This window comes from Dermochelys coriacea, chromosome 2, assembly GCF_009764565.3.
Source record: "Dermochelys coriacea isolate rDerCor1 chromosome 2, rDerCor1.pri.v4, whole genome shotgun sequence".
Taxonomy (NCBI): Eukaryota; Metazoa; Chordata; order Testudines; family Dermochelyidae; genus Dermochelys; species Dermochelys coriacea.
In genome coordinates, this window is record NC_050069.1 from 82,814,903 (window position 1) to 82,833,521 (window position 18,619).

Here is an 18,619-nt window from a genome sequence, read left to right on the forward strand (position 1 = left end):
ATCTCCAATGATGCAGATTCCACAACCTCCCTAGGCAATTTATTCCAGTGCTTAACCACTTTGACAGTTAGGAAGTTTTTTGTAATGTCCAGCCTAACCACACTGCTGCAGTTTAAGCCATTAAGCCCATTGCTTCTTGTCCCATCCTCAGAGGTTAAGGAGAACCTTTTTTTTTTTTTTTTTTTGCTCCCTCCTTGTAACCATTTTCAAGTACATAAAAGGTTTTGTCCCCTCTCAGTCTTCTCTTCTCCAGACTAAACAAACCCTATTTTTTTTTTCAATCTCCCCTCATAGGTCATGTTTTTTAGACTTTTAATCATTTTTGTTGCTCTTCTCTGGACTTTCTCCAGTTTCTCCACACCTTTCCTGAAATGTGGTGCCCAGAACTGGACACAGTACTCCTGTTGAGGCCTAATCAGTGTGGAGTAGAGTGGAAGGATTACTTCTCATGTCTTGCTTACAACACTCCTGCTAATACATCCCAGAATGATGTTTGTTTTTTTGCAACAGTGTTACACTTTGACTCATATTTAGCTGGTGGTCCACTACGACCCCAAGATCCCTTTCCGCAGTACTCCTTCCTAGGCAGTCTTTTCCCATTTCTGTGTGTGCAGCTGATAGATCCTTCCTAAGTGGAGTATTTTGCATTTGTCCTTATTGAATTTCATCCTGTTTACTTCAGACCATTTCTCCAGTTTGTCCAGATCATTTTGAATTATAATCCTATCCACCAAAGCATTTGCAACCGCTCCCAGCATGGTATTGTCCATGAACTTTAGAAGTGTACTCTCTATGCCATTATCTAAATTATTGATGAAGATATGGAACAGAACCGATCCCTGTGGGATCCCACTCGTTATGCTCTTCCATCTTAACTAAGAGCCACTGATAACTACTCTCTGGGAATGGTTTTCCAACCAGTTATGCACTCACCTTATAGTAGCTCCATCTAGGTTGCATTTCCCTAGTTTGTTTATGAGAAGGTCATGTGAGACAGTATCAAACTTTACTAAAGTCAAGCTACCACATACCAATACCACATCTACCACTTCCCCTCTATCCACAAGATTTGTTACCCTGTCAAAGAAAGTTATCAGGTTGGTTTGACACAATTTGTTCTTGACAAATCCATGCTGACTGTTACTTATTACCTTCTAGGTGTTTGCAAATTGATTGCTTAATTATTTGCTCCATTATCTTTTCGGGTACAAAAGTTAAGCTGACTGGTCTGTAATTCCCTGGGTGGTCCTTGTTTCCCTTTTTATATCGAATGACTATTGGGAATTGCTTAAGAGCACTTCAGAAGATGCCCAAGAAGCCACAATCCCACAAATGGAGAAAGAAGGCCATATTGGTTTAAAAAAAGACCTCGTTTAGAGGGGAAGTGAAGGCAACTATAAAAATTAAAAAATATATTACCAATGGAAGAAAGGGGAAGTTGACAATAATGACCATAAATCCAAAGCTAGAAGTTGTAGAAAATTGAGAAGGGAAGCAAAGGTCTGCAAGTAGAAATCTATGGCCGCCAGCATTAAGGGGAATAAGAAGGCATTGTTAAAGTATATTAACAAAAACAATCCTAACAATGGAATTTGTCCCTTACTGGATTGAAATGATAGAATAATTATAAATGGGGAATCATCATTCAGGGGGGGTATTTTGGTTGATTCTATGCAGGTAAGAAAAGTTTATTAACAAGTTTTTGGTTTTGCTCATTTAATGGATGCAGTACTTCTTCTGCTAGTTTTTGTTTTAAGCCTTAGCTATGTTCCCACAGCATCTTATATTGGCTTGATTATAGAGTGACATAAAATTTCAAACAGCTTAGCTTTTATGCCAATTTTACTAAGCTCCCTCAGGTTTTGTTGCTGCTCTACTTTGTGCAAGTCATGATCACTTGTATCAAAGCTACCATTAATTTTTAGTTCTGTGATAAGTTCCTATCTATCTATCAAGATTAGGTGTGTAATATAGAATTCCCCCCATGTCTGTTGCAACACTTCTTGAGTTAGAAAATAATTATCTATAATATTTAGAAATTTCAAGTCAATGTATTCAGTAATTACAAATATAATGAATCAATTAACATTTATTGTAAATGCCAAGAATAGAATACTTACAGTATGGGAATCAAGAGTACCAGCGGGGTCACAGTCATTGTTTGCTCCTTTATGTAAAAAAAAAATAAACATATGATCATTTTTTGTAAATGGAGCAGTTGCAAATTCCAAACTTTTTTTATAATAAGGTTTCCCGGGGTGATCTTGATATTTTAAATTGAGTTGAAGTCTTTAATGGTGATGATGTAAAAGGATAATTAGCATCAGTGCATAGTTTAGAACTTTTATTTTTATATGTAACCATCAGGATTATTTGCAAAAATATGGCAGGGATGGGAAAAAGAGTAACTGAATCTCCACTACATGCATCCGATGAAGTGGGATCCCACGAAAGCTTATGCTCCAATATGTCTGTTAGTCTATAAGGTACCATAGGACTCTTTGCCGCTTTTACAGATCCAGACTAACATGGCTACCCCTCTGATGAATAACCAAGGGTATTTTTCCTAAATCTACAATGCCACCAGCTAAAGAGTGCCAAATTCCCTCAGTGCAGTTTATGAAACATGGAAGTGAAGAATAAACAAGATCTATTATGGAAGACTCATGGGAGACTTCAATCACCCTACTATCTGCTGGGACAGCAATACAGCAGTGCACAGACAATCCAAGAACTTTTTGGAAAGTGTAGGGGACAATTTCCTGGTGCAAGTGCTGGAGGAATCAACTAGGGGCAGAGCTCTTCTTGACCTGCTGCTCACAAACCAGGAAAAATTTGTAGGGGAAGCAAAAGTCAATCCGAACCTGGGTGGCAGTGACCATGAGATGGTCGAGGTCAGGATCCTGACACACGGAAGAAAGGAGAGCAGCAGAATACGGACCCTGGACTTCAGAAAAGCAGACTTTGACTCCCGCAGGGAACTGAAGGGCAGGATCCCCTGCGAGAATAACATGAGGGGGAAAGTAGTCCAGGAGAGCTGGCTGTCTTTTAAAGAATCCTTATTGAGGTTACAGGAACAAACCATCCCGATGTGTAGAAAGAATAGTAAATATGGCAGACGACCAGCTTGGCTTAACAGTGAAATCCTTGATGATCTTAAACACACAAAAAAGAAACTTACAAGAAGTGGAAGATTGGACAAATGACCAGGGAGGAATATAAAAATATTGCTCAGGTATGCAGGAGTGAAATCAGGAAGGCCAAATCACACTTGGCGTTGCAGCTAGCAAGAGATGTTACGAATAAAAAGAAGGGTTTCTTCAGGTATGTTAGCAACAAGAAGAAAGCCAAGGAAAGTGTGGGCCCCTTACTGAATGAGGGAGGCAACCTAGTGACAGAGGATGTGGAAAAAGCTAACGTACTCAATGTTTTTTTTGCCTCTGTCTTCACGAACAAGGTCAGCTCCCAGACTGCTGCACTGGGCAGCACAGCATGGGGAGGAGGTGACCAGCCCTCTATAGAGAAAGAAGTGGTTTGGGACTATTTAGAAAAGCTGGACGAGCACAAGTCCATGGGGCCGGATGTGCTGCATCAGAGAGTGCTAAAGGAGTTGGCGGATGTGATTGCAGAGCCATTGGCCATTATCTTTGAAAACTCATGGTGATCGGGGGAGGCCCCGGACGACTGGGAAAAGGCTAATGTAGTGCCCATCTTTTAAAAAGGGAAGGAGGAGGATCCGGGGAACTAAAGGCCAGTCAGCCTCACCTCAGTCCCTGGAAAAATCATGGAGCAGGGGTCCTCAAGGAATCAATTCTGAAGCACTTAGAGGAGAGGAAAGTGATCAAGAACAGTCAGCATGGATTCACCAAAGGCAAGTGATGCCTGACTAATCTAATTGCCTTCTATGATGAGAACTGGCTCTGTGGATGAGGGGAAAGCAGTGGACGTGTTATTCCTTGACTTTAGCAAAGCTTTTGATACGGTATCCCACAGTATTTTTGCCAGCAAGTTAAAGAAGTATGGGCTGGATGAATGGACTATACGGTGGATAGAAAGCTGGCTAGATCATCGGGCTCAACGGGTAGTGATCAATGGCTCCATGTCTAGTTGGCAGCTGGTATCAAGCGGAGTGCCCCAAGGGTCGGTCCTGGGGCCGGTTTTGTTTAATATAGTCATTAATGATTAATGGCATGGACTGCACCCTCAGCAAGTTTGCAGATGACACTAAACTGGGAGGAGTGGTAGATAGGATACAGAGGGACCTAGACAAATTAGAGGATTGGGCCAAAAGAAATCTGATGAGGTTCAACAAGGACAAGTGCAGAGGCCTGCACTTAGGATGGAAGAATGCCATGCACTGCTACAGACTAGGGACGAATGGCTAGGCAGCAGTCCTGCAGAAAAGGACCTAAGGGTTACAGTGGATGAGAAGCTGGATCTGAGTCAACAGTGTGCCCTTGTTGCCAAGAAGGCTAATGGCATATTGGGCTGTATAAGTAGGGGCACTGCCAGCAGATCGAGGGTCGTGATCATTCCCCTCTATTCGATATTGGTGAGGCCTCATCTGGAGTACTGTGTCCAGTTTTGGGCCCTACACTACAAGAAGGATGTGGGAAAAATTGGAAAGCGTCCAGCGGAGGGCAACAAAAATGATTAGGGGACTGGAACGCATGACTTATGAGGAGAGGCTGAGGGAACTGGGATTGTTTAGTCTGCAGAAGAGAAGGGGGGGGGGGATTTGATAACTGCTTTCAACTATCTGAAAGGGGGTTCCAAAGAGGATGGATCTAGACTGTTCTCAGTGGTAGCAGGTGACAGAACAAGGAGTAATGGCCTCAAGTTGCAGTGGGGGAGGTTTAGGTTGGATATTAGGAAAAACTTTTTCAGTAGGAGGGTGGTGAAGCACTGGAATGCGTTACATAGGGAGGTGATGGAATCTCTCTTTTCTTTGAGGTTTTTAAGGTCATGTTTGACAAAGTCCTGGCTGGGATGATTTAGTTGGGGATTGGTCCTGTTTTGAGCAGGGGGTTGGACTAGATGACCTCCTGAGGTCCCTTCCAACCCTGATATTCTATGATTCTATTAGATCATCCAGTCTATCTCCCTGATGTGTCCTGTACATGTTCCATGTTTCTATGAAGCTATCTATACAGTGGAGTGCTCTGTGGAACACAATGGTAAAAATGTATGCATTTTGCATCAAGATAAAATATTTTCCATCATAAACCTTACCTTGGCAATAGGGGAAACTGTAGGCTTCTGAAAGGCATCTGTCACACTGCTGCCCTGCAACGCCTGTTCGACACTCACATTGCCCTGTTGTTGACTCACATGTGTTCTGGTAGGAACCATGGGGAGAACACTGACAAGCTGAACAAAAAATCATTATTTGGTAAGATTCAAGCTACATTTAGTAAGAAATAACCTGTTACAGGACTGTGAAGTTTTAAAATTTAACATTACTTGTCTGGAGCATTCCTGGTTTTCTTTGCAATAAGACTGTTTAAAAAAAAAAACCTCTCTGCCTAGGTACTTATTAATAGTGCACCCATCAATATGAAATCTGAGTGCCTTATTTCACACGAGTTACATGATGACTTGATTTTTTCCTTCTTAACAGAAGCAGTTAGGATTATCAGAAACTTCACTGCACTCATTCTTCTGTTCTTTGCTCCAATCCAAGGGCAGACTGAAGTGGGGATTGGTTTTCGTTTGCTGGTTCTGTTTAACGTTACAGATAGCTTAAGGCAAATTCTTTTTCTAGGCTAGGATTTAAAACTGAGATAGCACATACTATGTTCTAACATCAGATCTTTAAACCTTGACTAGGAAGAGCTAAAAGGGGGGTCTTGCCTTTTACCCAGAGAGCAGTCACATTTGTGGTCATCTTCATGTTCCTGTTCACACTATTGACCCCAGCATTGAAATGACTTACACACATGCTAAATTTACGCATTGTGAGTAGTCCCACTGAAGTGAATCAAACTACTTTGGTGTGTGTGAGGTTAAGCATATTTCTTTGCAGGATCAGTGTCTAAAGTTGAAACTGTTAATTTTTCTTGTAGAGTAGTAATTGGTTCCCTAAAAGTTGTTGGAATTTTGTCCTGAGAATTGGTTATAGCCATACTATAAAACAGAGGTGGGCAAACTACAGGCCACATCCGGCCCACGGGACCGTCCTGCCCGGCTCCTGAGCTCCTGGCCAGGGAGGCTAGCCCCCAGCTCCTCCCTCACTATCCCTCCTTCCTTGCAGCCGTGCAGGCAGCATGGCTTGCGCCCGCCCACCTCCCAGGCTTTCCAATAAGCCTGTCCTGCCACTCTGAGGGGTATGGTAAGGGGGGAGGGGGTTGGATAAGGGGCAGGAGGTCCTGGGGGTAGTCAGGGGGCAGTTGGATGGGGCAGAGGTTCGGGGGGGGGAGCAGTCAGGAGCAGCAGGGGTTGGATGGGAGGGTGTCCCAGGAGGGGGGGACAGGGGTCCTGGAAGGGGGTGGTCAGGGGACAAGAAGCAAGGGGGGGAGAGGGTTGGATGGGTCAGGGAGCCTGTCAGGAGGCGGGGGTGTGGATAGGGGTTTCGGGCAGTCAGGGGACAGGGAACGGGGGGGTTGGATAGGGGATGAGGGTTCTGAGGGAGACAGTCAGGGAGTGGGAAGTGGGAGGGGGCAGATAGGGGGCAGGGGCCAGGCTGTTTGCAGAGGCACGTCCTTCCCTACCCAGCCCTCCATACCGTTTTGCAACCCCGATGTGGCCCTCGGGCCAAAAAGTTTGCCCACCCCTGCTGAAAAACAATATAGCTCCTCTGGTACTGCCAATCTGAAATACATTTTAATGAGCCTGATTCTCAGGAAACAAATATCTCTGTTAATGATGCTCAGTGGTACTAGGCACATGACAACCCTACCTATAACCATGCACATAACAACCATGTTTAAAGTACTTAAACACCTGATTTTAATTACAGTGTAGACAGGAACTGAATGTTTCATTCTACTTGATAACCTTACTGTCTCTAGGTTTCTGTAATATCAGTCATAAAATTCATTTTGGGTCTAATCAGTAGAACTGGTCAGGTGAGTAAGGTTACTGAGATGAGTAGGTTTGCAGGATCAAGCCATTTTAGGTCTCATGTAGACTAGGAGTTAAGGTGTGATGTTAGCACATGATGATAGGCAATGTATACTTTAATACACACCAAACTAGTTGAGTTAAAGCTGAGATTCCCTACTGGCTTGGACTTGATCAAGTTAGACTTGCTAGAGGCAGCAAGCATTGTCTACATTAGACTTTTAAAATATGTTAGTTAACATCACACTTTAAATTCCAGTCTAGACAAGGCCTGAGAGGTTAATGAGGCTTTTAAGAACTATAGTTGGTAGCCTCATCTACCTGCCCCACAGAGCTTCTATATACAATGTGCTAAATAAACGGGGAGGAGAGAACCATTTACTGTTTCTGCCTAAAATGACACTCACTCTTGCTTTGATTCTTGCAGTTTTACATGGAAAAGATTTTGAGGGAATTAACTGATTTTTTTTCTGTGTAACAGAAAACAAAAGGGAAGTAAAGCAAAAGAAGGAACTGCTGTTACTCACGCAAGCAGTTGGGATAACTAAAATAACCTGGAGCACATTGGTTGCATCGAAGTCCAGAATAATTTTTATGGCACCGACACTGACCACTAGGCTCACATGTATTGTCCAATGAGCCAAGTGCATCACAGTTGCACTCTGCACAGGGGAAAATCACAAACAATTCTTCATGCAGCTATTTGTCCAAAGCAGTAGTTATTTTAAAATAAAATGTTCTGAAAAATTCACCTTTGGCTCAAAAACAAAACACAAGACGTTCAGTCAAAACCATGATTTTACCAGCAAAAATGAACATCTGCAAACAGTGGCTTAGAATACAATTGCCTGATCAGCCATGATATTAGTGTCTTATTGCAATGCTATAATGTATTGCTTAAAGAAAGTTTTAGTTTGATCATTTGCAAACTACATACAGGATAGAAATTCACCTTAAAACTGAAGGAAAATTATTTGAGGAAAGTACTTAATCTTAAAAGAGAACCTCATGCATTAAGTATTGAGGAAGTAGAGCAGCATTTGATATGGCATAATGACTAGCTAGTAATTTATTAGGATAACAATTTGATACAGCAAAAAGAAAAGGATTATTTGTCGCACCTTAGAGACTAACAAATTTATCTGAGCATGAAGTGAGTTGTAGCTCACGAAAGCTTATCCTCAAATAAATTTCACTCCTTTTCTTTTTGCGAATACAGACTAACACTCTGAAATTTGATACAGTGTTCATGTTAACTGCTGACCAACTTTAGTTCAACCAACTCTGAAATGAATTGCTGCCACAGTGTAAAAAAAGTTAGTTTATGTGCTGTGAAGTAATGCACAAGAACTAGCATGTGGTTTGTGAATCCATGTCAGAATATAATTGCTAGCCAGCCGGGTGTTTTTACTGGAGTTACAACTATTTTAAATGTTTCCCTGTTCTATGTATGTTTCTGGTTTCCCTCTTTCAGTTCCTCTCTATTCAGCAGCCAAAGCTGTCTTACTCTGCTGTGTTTATTTTCACAGGATTAAGAGGCAGTAAGACTCGCTGCCCAGTACATATGTGAGGGAGAGAGCTGCTAAAGCAAACCCACATCCCACCTCTCCCAAAAACATCTTCAGTGGCACCAATGCCTTCAGTTGAACATTAGATTGTAAACTCTTTGGGAGAGGGCCCATCTTTTTTGTTCTCTGTTTGTACAGCATCTAGTACAATGGGGTCTTGGTCCAGGACTGGGGTTCCTAGACACTCTACATTTAACTTTGTTTATTGTAATGCTGTAGAGTTAAATTCTCATTTCATTTAAATGTAGTTACATCAGTGTAAGGGCTTGATCCTACTCCTAGTGAATCAATGGTAATGCTCCCATTGACTTCAATGGGGCAGGATCAGGCACTAGGTGAGAGGAAAATCAGGCCCAGACTAGTTTGTATAGCTGGAGGAACAGTGATTTGATCTTAAGTGAGATTGGCATACAGATGGATAATATTATACTAAGCCAAATTGTTTTTTCTCACCCCTCCTCCTAATCGAGTTTTCCAAAGAACTCTGCTGTTGCTCTACATAAAAAAAAAAAAAAAAAAAAAAATCTTTCCAAACATCCTGCCACGTCCCATTACATTAGTTTTATGATCATGCATAGGTAAACAATGGTTAAAGAAGAAACTGTCACCCCCTTTTTTACTTTGGCTGCATGCCCCCTTTTAGTTTTCGCTTATGTTTAATTATCTTTTACAGTCTTTTTTTTGTGACTTGTTTTTGCATGATCTCTTACCCCTTTTATGTTTCATTGCAGATTTCAGCATTAAAAGTTTAAACCAGTTCAATATGGGCTATATTTGCTACACTAAATTGCCATTTGATTCACTTCCAACTTAAAAAAATTATAGCATGGACACAGTATTTTAAAACCACTGAACTGTGTACCAATGTAGAACTCTGATTTGATTTTTTTTCATTAAAACATTTTAATGTACTCCAGATCTGTAAAAGGGAGAACCATATGGTAATTCTTGACTCCATCCTTTTTGTTTGTTGACTCAAACTAGTACTTTGGATTTTTCTTCTAAGGAGCATAAAGAATTCTGTAGTCCTTTCACAGGCATATATTGAGAATGTAAGCCCATAATCAAGGTGTCTGTTGCATTTACTAATACAAAATAATGATTGTGACATTCTGTACCCCCTATGTTCAACCTTTTTACAAGAGTATGATACATTTTGTACAAAGTATGCCTTATGAGGTATCTTGAAAACTCATAATCTGCTGAACATTATTGTACTGGTAAAATCTGTGGCAACATTGTATGTAAAGTTATAAAATTCTACTCTGTCATGTTCCAAGTTAGGGGAAACGGCTTCAAACCAGTTCCCCAGAGACAAAAGGCTAGACAACATCTCAGCAAGGTGTCAACAAAATCATATGGACAAGCATTTGGTTAAACGGCCATTCTTTGGCAGGAAGAAGGGTGTGAGCAAGAACTTTACATATTAACAGTGAAACAATGGGAAGCTCCCATCCCCCAGACCTCCTGTTTCCTGAACGCCAGCTGGAGATGATCTTCAAAGGGAAAAGAGAACTGTAAGAAATGGCAAGAGAAGCCCCAAAATACTCCTCCCTTTCTCTCTGCTCACAGGCATCAACAGAAACTGAAAAGACACTGGACTGGGGGAGGAGTCCCGACTGAAAAAGTTCAGCCAGTAATGATTAAAAAGGTGTGCTGAGAAACCTTTCCTTTTGAATAGCTTGATAAGTTAGATATTAGTTTTACTTTTTATTTTCTTTGTAATCAATTTTGACTTTTATGCCTGATTACTTGTAATCACTTCAAATTTTTCTTTTTGTAGTTAAACTTATTTTATCGAAACTAGTGTGTATGGAATGAAATGCTTGGGAACCTCCATTTGAGATAATAGGGTTTGTGCATATCATTTTCTATTATTGAAATGATGAACTTTCTATGAGCTTGTATTGTCGAGAAGGAACTGTTAGGCAGTATAAGACACACATATCTGAGGACAAGTCTGGAACTGGGAATTTGCTGGTGTCCCTCTGAAATATAACTCAGGCATGACTAGCTAGAGCACTCATGCAATATAGCTGGGAGTGATTTTTGCATGCTGGAGGCTGTGTGTGAACAGACCAGGAATGGCTGTTCTGACAGCAAAGCAGTGTAAAAGGCACCCCAAGTTAGAGAGTTGAGGGGACACAGCTGTTCAACAGTCCAGACTGTACCCTAGGTAACATCACAATGATACAACAACTAGGAAGCAAATTCTCCTGTATCTTTCTATATGCAACATGTTCATGTGTGTACACAAGCATACATCAAAACTTACTGTGCCATGAGACATCACTTTTTCTCCCACTGGGTGAAATTCACCTCAGTGCTGAGGGCCTGTGCCACTTAAATCTTGAATTAACAACTTCACGCACTAAACAATATAGAGACATCATGCCTGAAGCAGGCACTCTCTAACACAAACTGGTGACAAAAAGAGACTTGCCTGCTTTCTTGTACAGACACAAATAGTTACAGGAGAGTTTTGCAAGGGAGTTTAGAAGGGGGGCTAGATACTCTTCATTAACATTCCCTAAGCTTAAGGCAAAAAACACCCCCTGATAAAAACATAATAATTGAAAGAGATGCAGGAGTAAAAAGATAATGCAGACAGAAGTCCAGCAGCAGGGTGGGGGCTATCCAATTTATTGCATTGAATGCAGCATGTATGATTATCTGCCTTATGGCCAAGTGGCATAAGTGTACATTCTGTGCAAGGAGATCCTGGCCCCCAGAGATCACATATGGGCTTTTGAGACCAGAGTGGCTGAACTGGAGGAGCTAAGGGGAAAAGAGACGTACATAGATGAGACTTTCTGGGACACAGTAGAACGGTCCCATCCTCAGTCTGACAGCCTCTGTGCAGTTGAGGAGGATGTAAGTTTCAGGAAAGGTGAGCATCAAACTGGAGCACAGGGAAATGATCCCATAGTTGGGACCCTCTTTCCAGATGATTCTATGGCAGGGAATATCAAACTTGAATCACCAGGAGAGCAACATGAGGACTAGTACATTGGCCTGAGGGCCGCATCACTGACACCCGTTGCCCCCACTTCACCCCTTCCATGTGGCCCTGGCCCTGCCCCTGCCCCACCCCGTTCCTGCCCCTATTCCAACCCCTTCCACAAATCCCTGCCTCTTCTCCGCCTCCTCCCCTAAGCGTGAGGCTCCCCACTCCTCCTCCCTCCCTCCTGGAAAGCGCTAAGCACCGCCAAACAGCACCTGGAGGTAGGCAGAGGAGCGGGGACGCAGCACACTGAGGGGAAGGGAGATTGGTGGGCTGCAGGAAATGACTGCAGGCCATGTGTTTGAGACCCCTGTTCTATGGTATCCTCTCTCACTGAGGATATCTCTCCAGGGGAGGGAACTCCAGTTATTAGGAAGAGTAATAGTAATGGGGGATTCGTTCATTTGATACATAGATAGTTGGGTTTGTGATGACCAGAGGCATAGTGACTTGCCTGCTGGGTACAAAGGTTACAGATTTCTCGAGACATCTAGACAGATTTATATGTAGTGCTGGGGAGAAGGTGATGGTCATGGTACATGTAGGTACTAATGACATAAGGAAGGATAGGGGAGAGGTCCCAGAAGCCAAATTTAGACTGCTGGGTATGAGATTGAAGCCCAAGACCTCTATGGTAGCTTTCTCTCAAATGCTTACAGTTCCCACATAGGGCCAGTTAGACAGGCCGAACTGCAGGGTCTCAATGCATAGATGAGATGATGGTGTAGGGAGGAGGGGTTTAGATTTATTAGGAATTGGGGAAACTTTTGGGAAAGAGAGAGCCTAGTCAGGAAGGAGGGGCTCCACCTAAACCAATACAGAACCAGATTTCTGGCACTTAAAATTTAAGGGTGGTAGAGCAGTTTTTAAACTAAGGGCTGGGGGAAAGCCGACAAGTGTGGATGACCACGTGGTTTGGACAGAGACATCCCTCTGGGGAGGATCTATTAACAGAGATTTTCTATGTCCTAGTAAGAAGGAGAAGATGGAAGATAAGATATGGGTAGGATCTGTTGAGAAACAGTCAAATGAAAAAGAGTCCCATTCAATTACATCACATAATGGCAGACATCTAAAAAGTGACCATTTTAAAGTGCTTATATACAAATGTTAGAAGTCTAAATAATAAAATGGGTGAACTTGAGTGCCTCATATTAAATAAGGATAACCAGAATGGTGATAGTGACTGTGAAATGCTTAGGGAGATTAGAGAGGCTATAAAAATAAAAAAACCTCAATAATAATGCGGATTTCAACTATCCCCACACTGACTGGGTACATGTCACCTCAGGACGGGTTGCAGAGATAAAGTTTCTTGACACCTTAATTGACTGCTTCTTGGAGCAGCTAGTCCTGGAAATCACAAAAGGAGAGGCAATTCTTGATTCAGTCCTAAGTGGAGCACAGGATCTGGTCCAACAGATGAATATACCTCTACTGCTTGGTAATAATGACCATAATATAATTAAATTTAACATCCCTGTGGTGCGGAAAATACCCCCACAGCAGCCCATGATGGTAGCATTTAATTTCAGAAATGGGAAGTACACAAAAATGAGGAAGTTAGTTAAACAAAAATTAAAGGTACAATGCCAAAAGTGAAATCCCTGCAAGGTGCACGGAAACATTTTAAAGACACCAAAATAGAGGCTCAGACTAAACATAGACCCCAAATTAAAAAAAACATAGTAACAGGACCAAAAAAGTGTGACCGTGACCAAACAATAAAGCAAAAGAAGCAGTGAGAGACAAAAAGGCATCTTTTAAAAAGTGCAAGTTAAATCTTACTGAGGAAAATAGAAAGGAGCATAAACTCTGGCAAATGAAATATTGAAAATATAATTAGGAAGGCTAAAAAAGAATTTGAAGACAGCTAGCCAAAGACTCAAAAAGTAATAGCAAAAAAAATTGTAAGCACAGCAGAAGCAGGAAGCCTACTAAACAACTAATGGGTCCACTGGATGATTGAGATGCTAAAGGAGCATTAAAGGATGATAAGGTCATTGTGGAGAAACTAAATAAATTCTTTGCATCAGTCTTCATGGCTGAGGATGTGAGGCATTCTTTTTAGGTGACAAATCTGAGGAACTGTCTCAGGTTGAGGTGTCATTAGAGGAAGTTTTGGACCAAACTGATAAATTAAACAGTAATAAGTCACCAGGACCAGACAGTATTCACCCAAGAGTTCTGAAGGAACTCAAATGTGAAACTGCAGAACTACTAATTGTAGTATGTAATCTGTCATTTAAATCAGCTTCTGTACCGGATGACTTAAAGATAGCTAATGTAACACCAATTTTTAAAAAAGGTTCCAGAGGAGATTCCTGCAATTATAGGCCAGTAAGCCCGACTTCAGTACCGGGCAAACTGGTTGAAACTATAGTAAAGAACAGAATTATCAGACACATAGATGAACATAATTTGCTGGGGAAGAGTCAACGTAGTTTTTGTAAATGGAAATCACGCCTCACAAATCTGCTAGAATTCTTTGAGGTGGTCAGCAAACATGTGGACGAGGGGGATCCAGTTGATATAGTGTACTTAGCTTTTCAGAAAGCCTTTGACAAGGTCTCTCAACAAAGGCTCTTAAGCAAAGTAAACTGTCAGGGGATAAGAAGAAAGATTCTCTCATGGATCAGTAACTCGTTAAAAGATAGGAAACAAAGGGAAGGAATAAATGGTCAGTTTTCAAAATGGAGAGAGGTAACCAGAGGTATCCCTCAGGGGTCTGTACTGGGACCAGTCCTATTCAACATATTCATAAATGATCTGGAAAAGGTCATTAAACAGTGAGGTGGCAAAATTTGCAGATGATACAAAACTACTCAAGATGGTTAAGTCCAAAGCAGACTGTGAAGAGTTACAAAGGGATCTCACAAAACTGGGTGACTGGACAACAAAATGGTACATGAAATTCAATGTTGATAAATGCAAAGTAATGTACATTGGAAGTTATAATCCCAACTATACATATAAAATGTTGGGATATAAATTAGCTGTCACCACTCAAGAAAGAGATCTTGGAGTCACTGTGGATACTTCTCAGAAAACATCCACTCAATGTGCAGAGGCAGAAGCTAACAGCATGTTGGGAATCATTAGGAAAGGGATAAATAATAAGACAGAAAATATCATATTGTCTCTATATAAATCCATGGTACGCCCACATCTTGAATATTGCGTGCAGATGTGGTCACCCCATCCCAAAAAAGATATATTGGAATTAGAAAAGATAGAGAAAAGGGCAACAAAAATTATTAGGGGATGGAACAGCTTCCATGTGAGGAGAGATTAATAAGATGGGACTTTTCAGCTTGGAAAAGAGAAGACTCGGGGGAACATAACAGAGGTCTATAAAATCATGACTGGTGTGGAGAATGTAAATAAGGAGGTGTTATTTACTCCTTCTCGTAATACAAGAACTAATGGTCACCAAATGAAATTAATAGACAACAGGTTTAAAACAAACAAAAAGAAGTATTTCTTCACACAATGCACAGTCAACCTGTAGAACTCTTTGCCAGAGGATGTTGTGAAGGCCAAGACTATAACAGGGTTCAAAAAAAACCTAGATAAATTCATGGAGGCTAGGTCTATCAATGGCTATTAGCCAGGATGGGCAGGGATGGTATCCCTAGCCTCTGTTTGCCAGAAGCTGGGAATGGGCGACAGGGGATGGATCACCTGATGATTACCTGTTCTGTTCATTCCCTCTGAAGCACCTGGCACTGGCCACTGTCAGAAGAGAGGATACTGGGTTAGACGAACCTTGGTCTGACCCAGTATAGCCGTTTTTATGTACAAGCTTATAGTCCATGAGTACTGATCAGTACCCGCTCTCTCCATCAGGGCAGTAACGTAGGGTGTGGGAGTTGGATATGTGGGCCAAATTCTTCCCTCAGACACAACTGTGCAACTCCAATGACATCGATGGGCTTTCATGACAGAAATAAGACAACAGAGACTGGTCCAGGGTCTTTCATTTGCTCTCAAAATACACATGGAATGACTGACAAGGGGAAAATGGATTCTTATTTACAAAATAAAAGGCAACTTCTTTGTACATTTTACAAAACAGAAAGCTTATAAGGATATAAGTGCTCTTGCTAGCAAAGACCCTCTTCAAAAACAAACAAATCCTTCATAGCACATCTTTGTATACTTCATTTCTTCCAATGTCAATGATACTGCTAGTGCAGTAAACATCTATGTGAAAAGAGTTTTCGTAGCCTTTTATTTTTAAAAAGAGCATTTGTGCGGCTTGTTGACCTCCACAACAGGGTTCAATCTGTCCATGAAACATAGAGAAATATAAAAATAAGATCTAATAACTAGATTCCAAGGCTTGCCTACAGTTAGTGTTCTAAATAGTCAAGAGCAGTGACAGGATAAGAGGAAATTCTGAACTTTCACCATACAGAATGTAAGAGAACCTCACCTATTTACAATAATGAATACTGCCCCAGTCAATGCAAATACAGAATCTTAAAGTACGGTCATTCCAGTCCAGACTCTCAGTGGCCGGTTCAATTCTATATGTATCACCTGCAATCTTACCTTGACAGATGGGGAAAGAATGGTAGCCAGGACGACAGCTGTCACACTGACGTCCATCTACCTCAAAGCGGCAGAGACATTTTCCAAGGAAATCACAGATTTCAGGGAGGGCACCAGCTGAATTACATGCACACACTATAAACAAGAAGAGAATTTTAGAGGCAGCCACTGCAGAGATATTCCTCTTCCTCCTTTCTAAAAACATTCCCTTCTTGCTAATCTCCAGTATAAAGGGCTAAATTCTGCCATCCTTATGCTGTTGATTAGCTCTATGGATTTAGAAGTAATTATTTGTGAAGAAAAGTATTAATCAGTGTGAGTAAGCATGGCAGAATCTGGCCCAAATGTCAGTGTCAAGGAAGTACCATACTGTTCTCGTTCTGGGCCAGATGGGACAGTACTCTACACTGGAAATAGTTCCACTGTTTTCAAGACTACTTGTGAAGTAAACAACAGTGGTCTGGTTTTATAATCTTAGTTTGGAGTGGGACTACTGAAATACATTTTAAAAATTCTCTATAGACTATTACCTACAACAGTATGTAGATGAATAGTAAAAGTATTTTAAAAAAACAAACAGCTTTCTGTCACTGACTGTAGCAGTCGTAGCTTGACACATCAAAGGGGCATTGTCAAGTCAAACAACGCCCAAAATTAAGGTTTTGTAAAACCAAGGTAACGGAATTTTTTCCGTTTTTGTTAAACTGTCATCAATCACATATTATTAAATTCATAGTCAAATCAGAATCTGATAGTTGCATCATGCATTAGATAATAGTCAATAAATTGAAGGTACCTGTATGATTTAGGGGGGGAAAACCCTCTTCTGGTCCTTTTTCACTTTTTGCTTCCTATCACTCTATGCAGAATCACTTACTAAAGTCTCAGTCCTGCAAAAGGACACGACCCTTACTCCCCCTGAACTCTACATAGAACAAGGATGCATCCACACAATCAGGGTCTTATTTACAGAGAGTATTGTTGCTTACTCTGACAGAAAGGGTACTGAAAATACCCTACTGCACAGGTATCACAGGAAAGCCCCTCAAATCCAACTCGACACCTGCACTGTCCTGTCTTTCCATCACAGTTGCCATCCAGCACTCCCGAGCCATAGCACCGGCAAGCTAAACAGCACATTTTGTAAAAGGAAACATTTTCTGGGTTATAGTCTTGAAGTTCACATTACACTTGGATTTAAAATGTTGGCATTTGTATATAATTTGGGTTCAAACTGTAAAAAAAACAACAACTATGGAACTTACGCTGGCATTGAGGGCCAAAAAATCCTGGTTTACAGCCATCTTCAAACATAAACAGAAGAAAGAAAGAGCTGAACAAAGCTGTAGCACAAACCAATAAAAGCCCTTTACATTTTTGCACAGCATAACAGACCCAGGGTTAATACTGGTTAAAAAACAGTGCTATTACGCTGTAACTAATACAATTACTTACATGTCACTCACACACAAATCCCATTTTCAAAACATGAACAATCACCTATTTTTCTGCCAAATTCCTTTATAAACAATGTTGACAGGAATACAAATTTACAATTTGTATAACCATAGGAGCACCAATCAAGATACAAGTCTCTCTCTCATGCCTCAAATTTTGGTGCTACTGGCTAAAGACTTGAGCAGCTGTAGTTCTGTTTCTTCCCATGTAGATTTATTCACTTAGTTATCACTCTTCGCTATTCTTTGCATTTTAGAAATATGAATGAGAAGGATTTACCCACAGGGCTATGCAGGTTTCTGCAGAAAGCCATAATTCTGAGCCATAGGTCTGTCACGGAAACTATGTTTGAGGTCTCACATCTAGTATCATTCCTTCCAGAGGAGATGATTAGCTCTAAATGAACATGCTTTTGGGTGAACACAGAGGGATCTAGCACTCTACAGATATTTTAAGGAAAACAACTAGGACCTGTAAACATGGAAATGCATTTATGTTTGTCTGATTATATGTGACAACAGATGAAAGCCCTTTTGTCAGCACAAACATCAACAGCAACTCAGCAAACGCTACTGAATATTAAGCAGATATTACATTTTCTAGGATCTTAAAAAGGGTGCTAGATTTTTTAAATTATCAGCAGCAAAATGCAGTTTAAATACTTATTTACTTGAGTCACATTTGTGGTGTTCTGCAATGTGAAAGTATACACTTGCGTTGGGGCTTACTGCAAAGTGCCTTGAATTGAATGGAACCTTTCCATGGATTTCAACTGGTTTTGCATTGTCCTTTAAATAAGAAACATGTAGCAGTTATAAAATCAAAGTGCTGCATTGCCTAGGGCATTATACAGTATTTGCCAGGTGCAGAAGAGGCCAGAAGTAGAGGTCAGGTAGCCTTAAGGAAGAGATTTTTCACTGTCAAACAGTTGACAAGCTGTTCATATATCAGAGAATCCTAAAATGGATCA

General features: G+C 41.0%; 1 protein-coding gene across 3 annotated transcripts in view; it reads right to left on the minus strand.

The window, feature by feature from the left end:
- Positions 1-18,619, minus strand: part of LAMA3 (laminin subunit alpha 3) — a 187,375-nt gene that overhangs the window by 104,335 nt on the left and 64,421 nt on the right. For all 3 annotated transcript variants that reach the window (XM_043507984.1, XM_043507982.1, XM_038391479.2), the window contains exons 12-17: positions 17,457-17,495; positions 17,181-17,318; positions 16,192-16,326; positions 7,590-7,724; positions 5,233-5,370; positions 2,121-2,167 (exon numbers count right to left, since the gene is read on the minus strand). In XM_043507984.1, the coding sequence (XP_043363919.1) occupies positions 2,121-2,167; positions 5,233-5,370; positions 7,590-7,724; positions 16,192-16,326; positions 17,181-17,318; positions 17,457-17,495 (632 nt within the window). The remainder of the gene's footprint in view (positions 1-2,120; positions 2,168-5,232; positions 5,371-7,589; positions 7,725-16,191; positions 16,327-17,180; positions 17,319-17,456; positions 17,496-18,619) is intronic.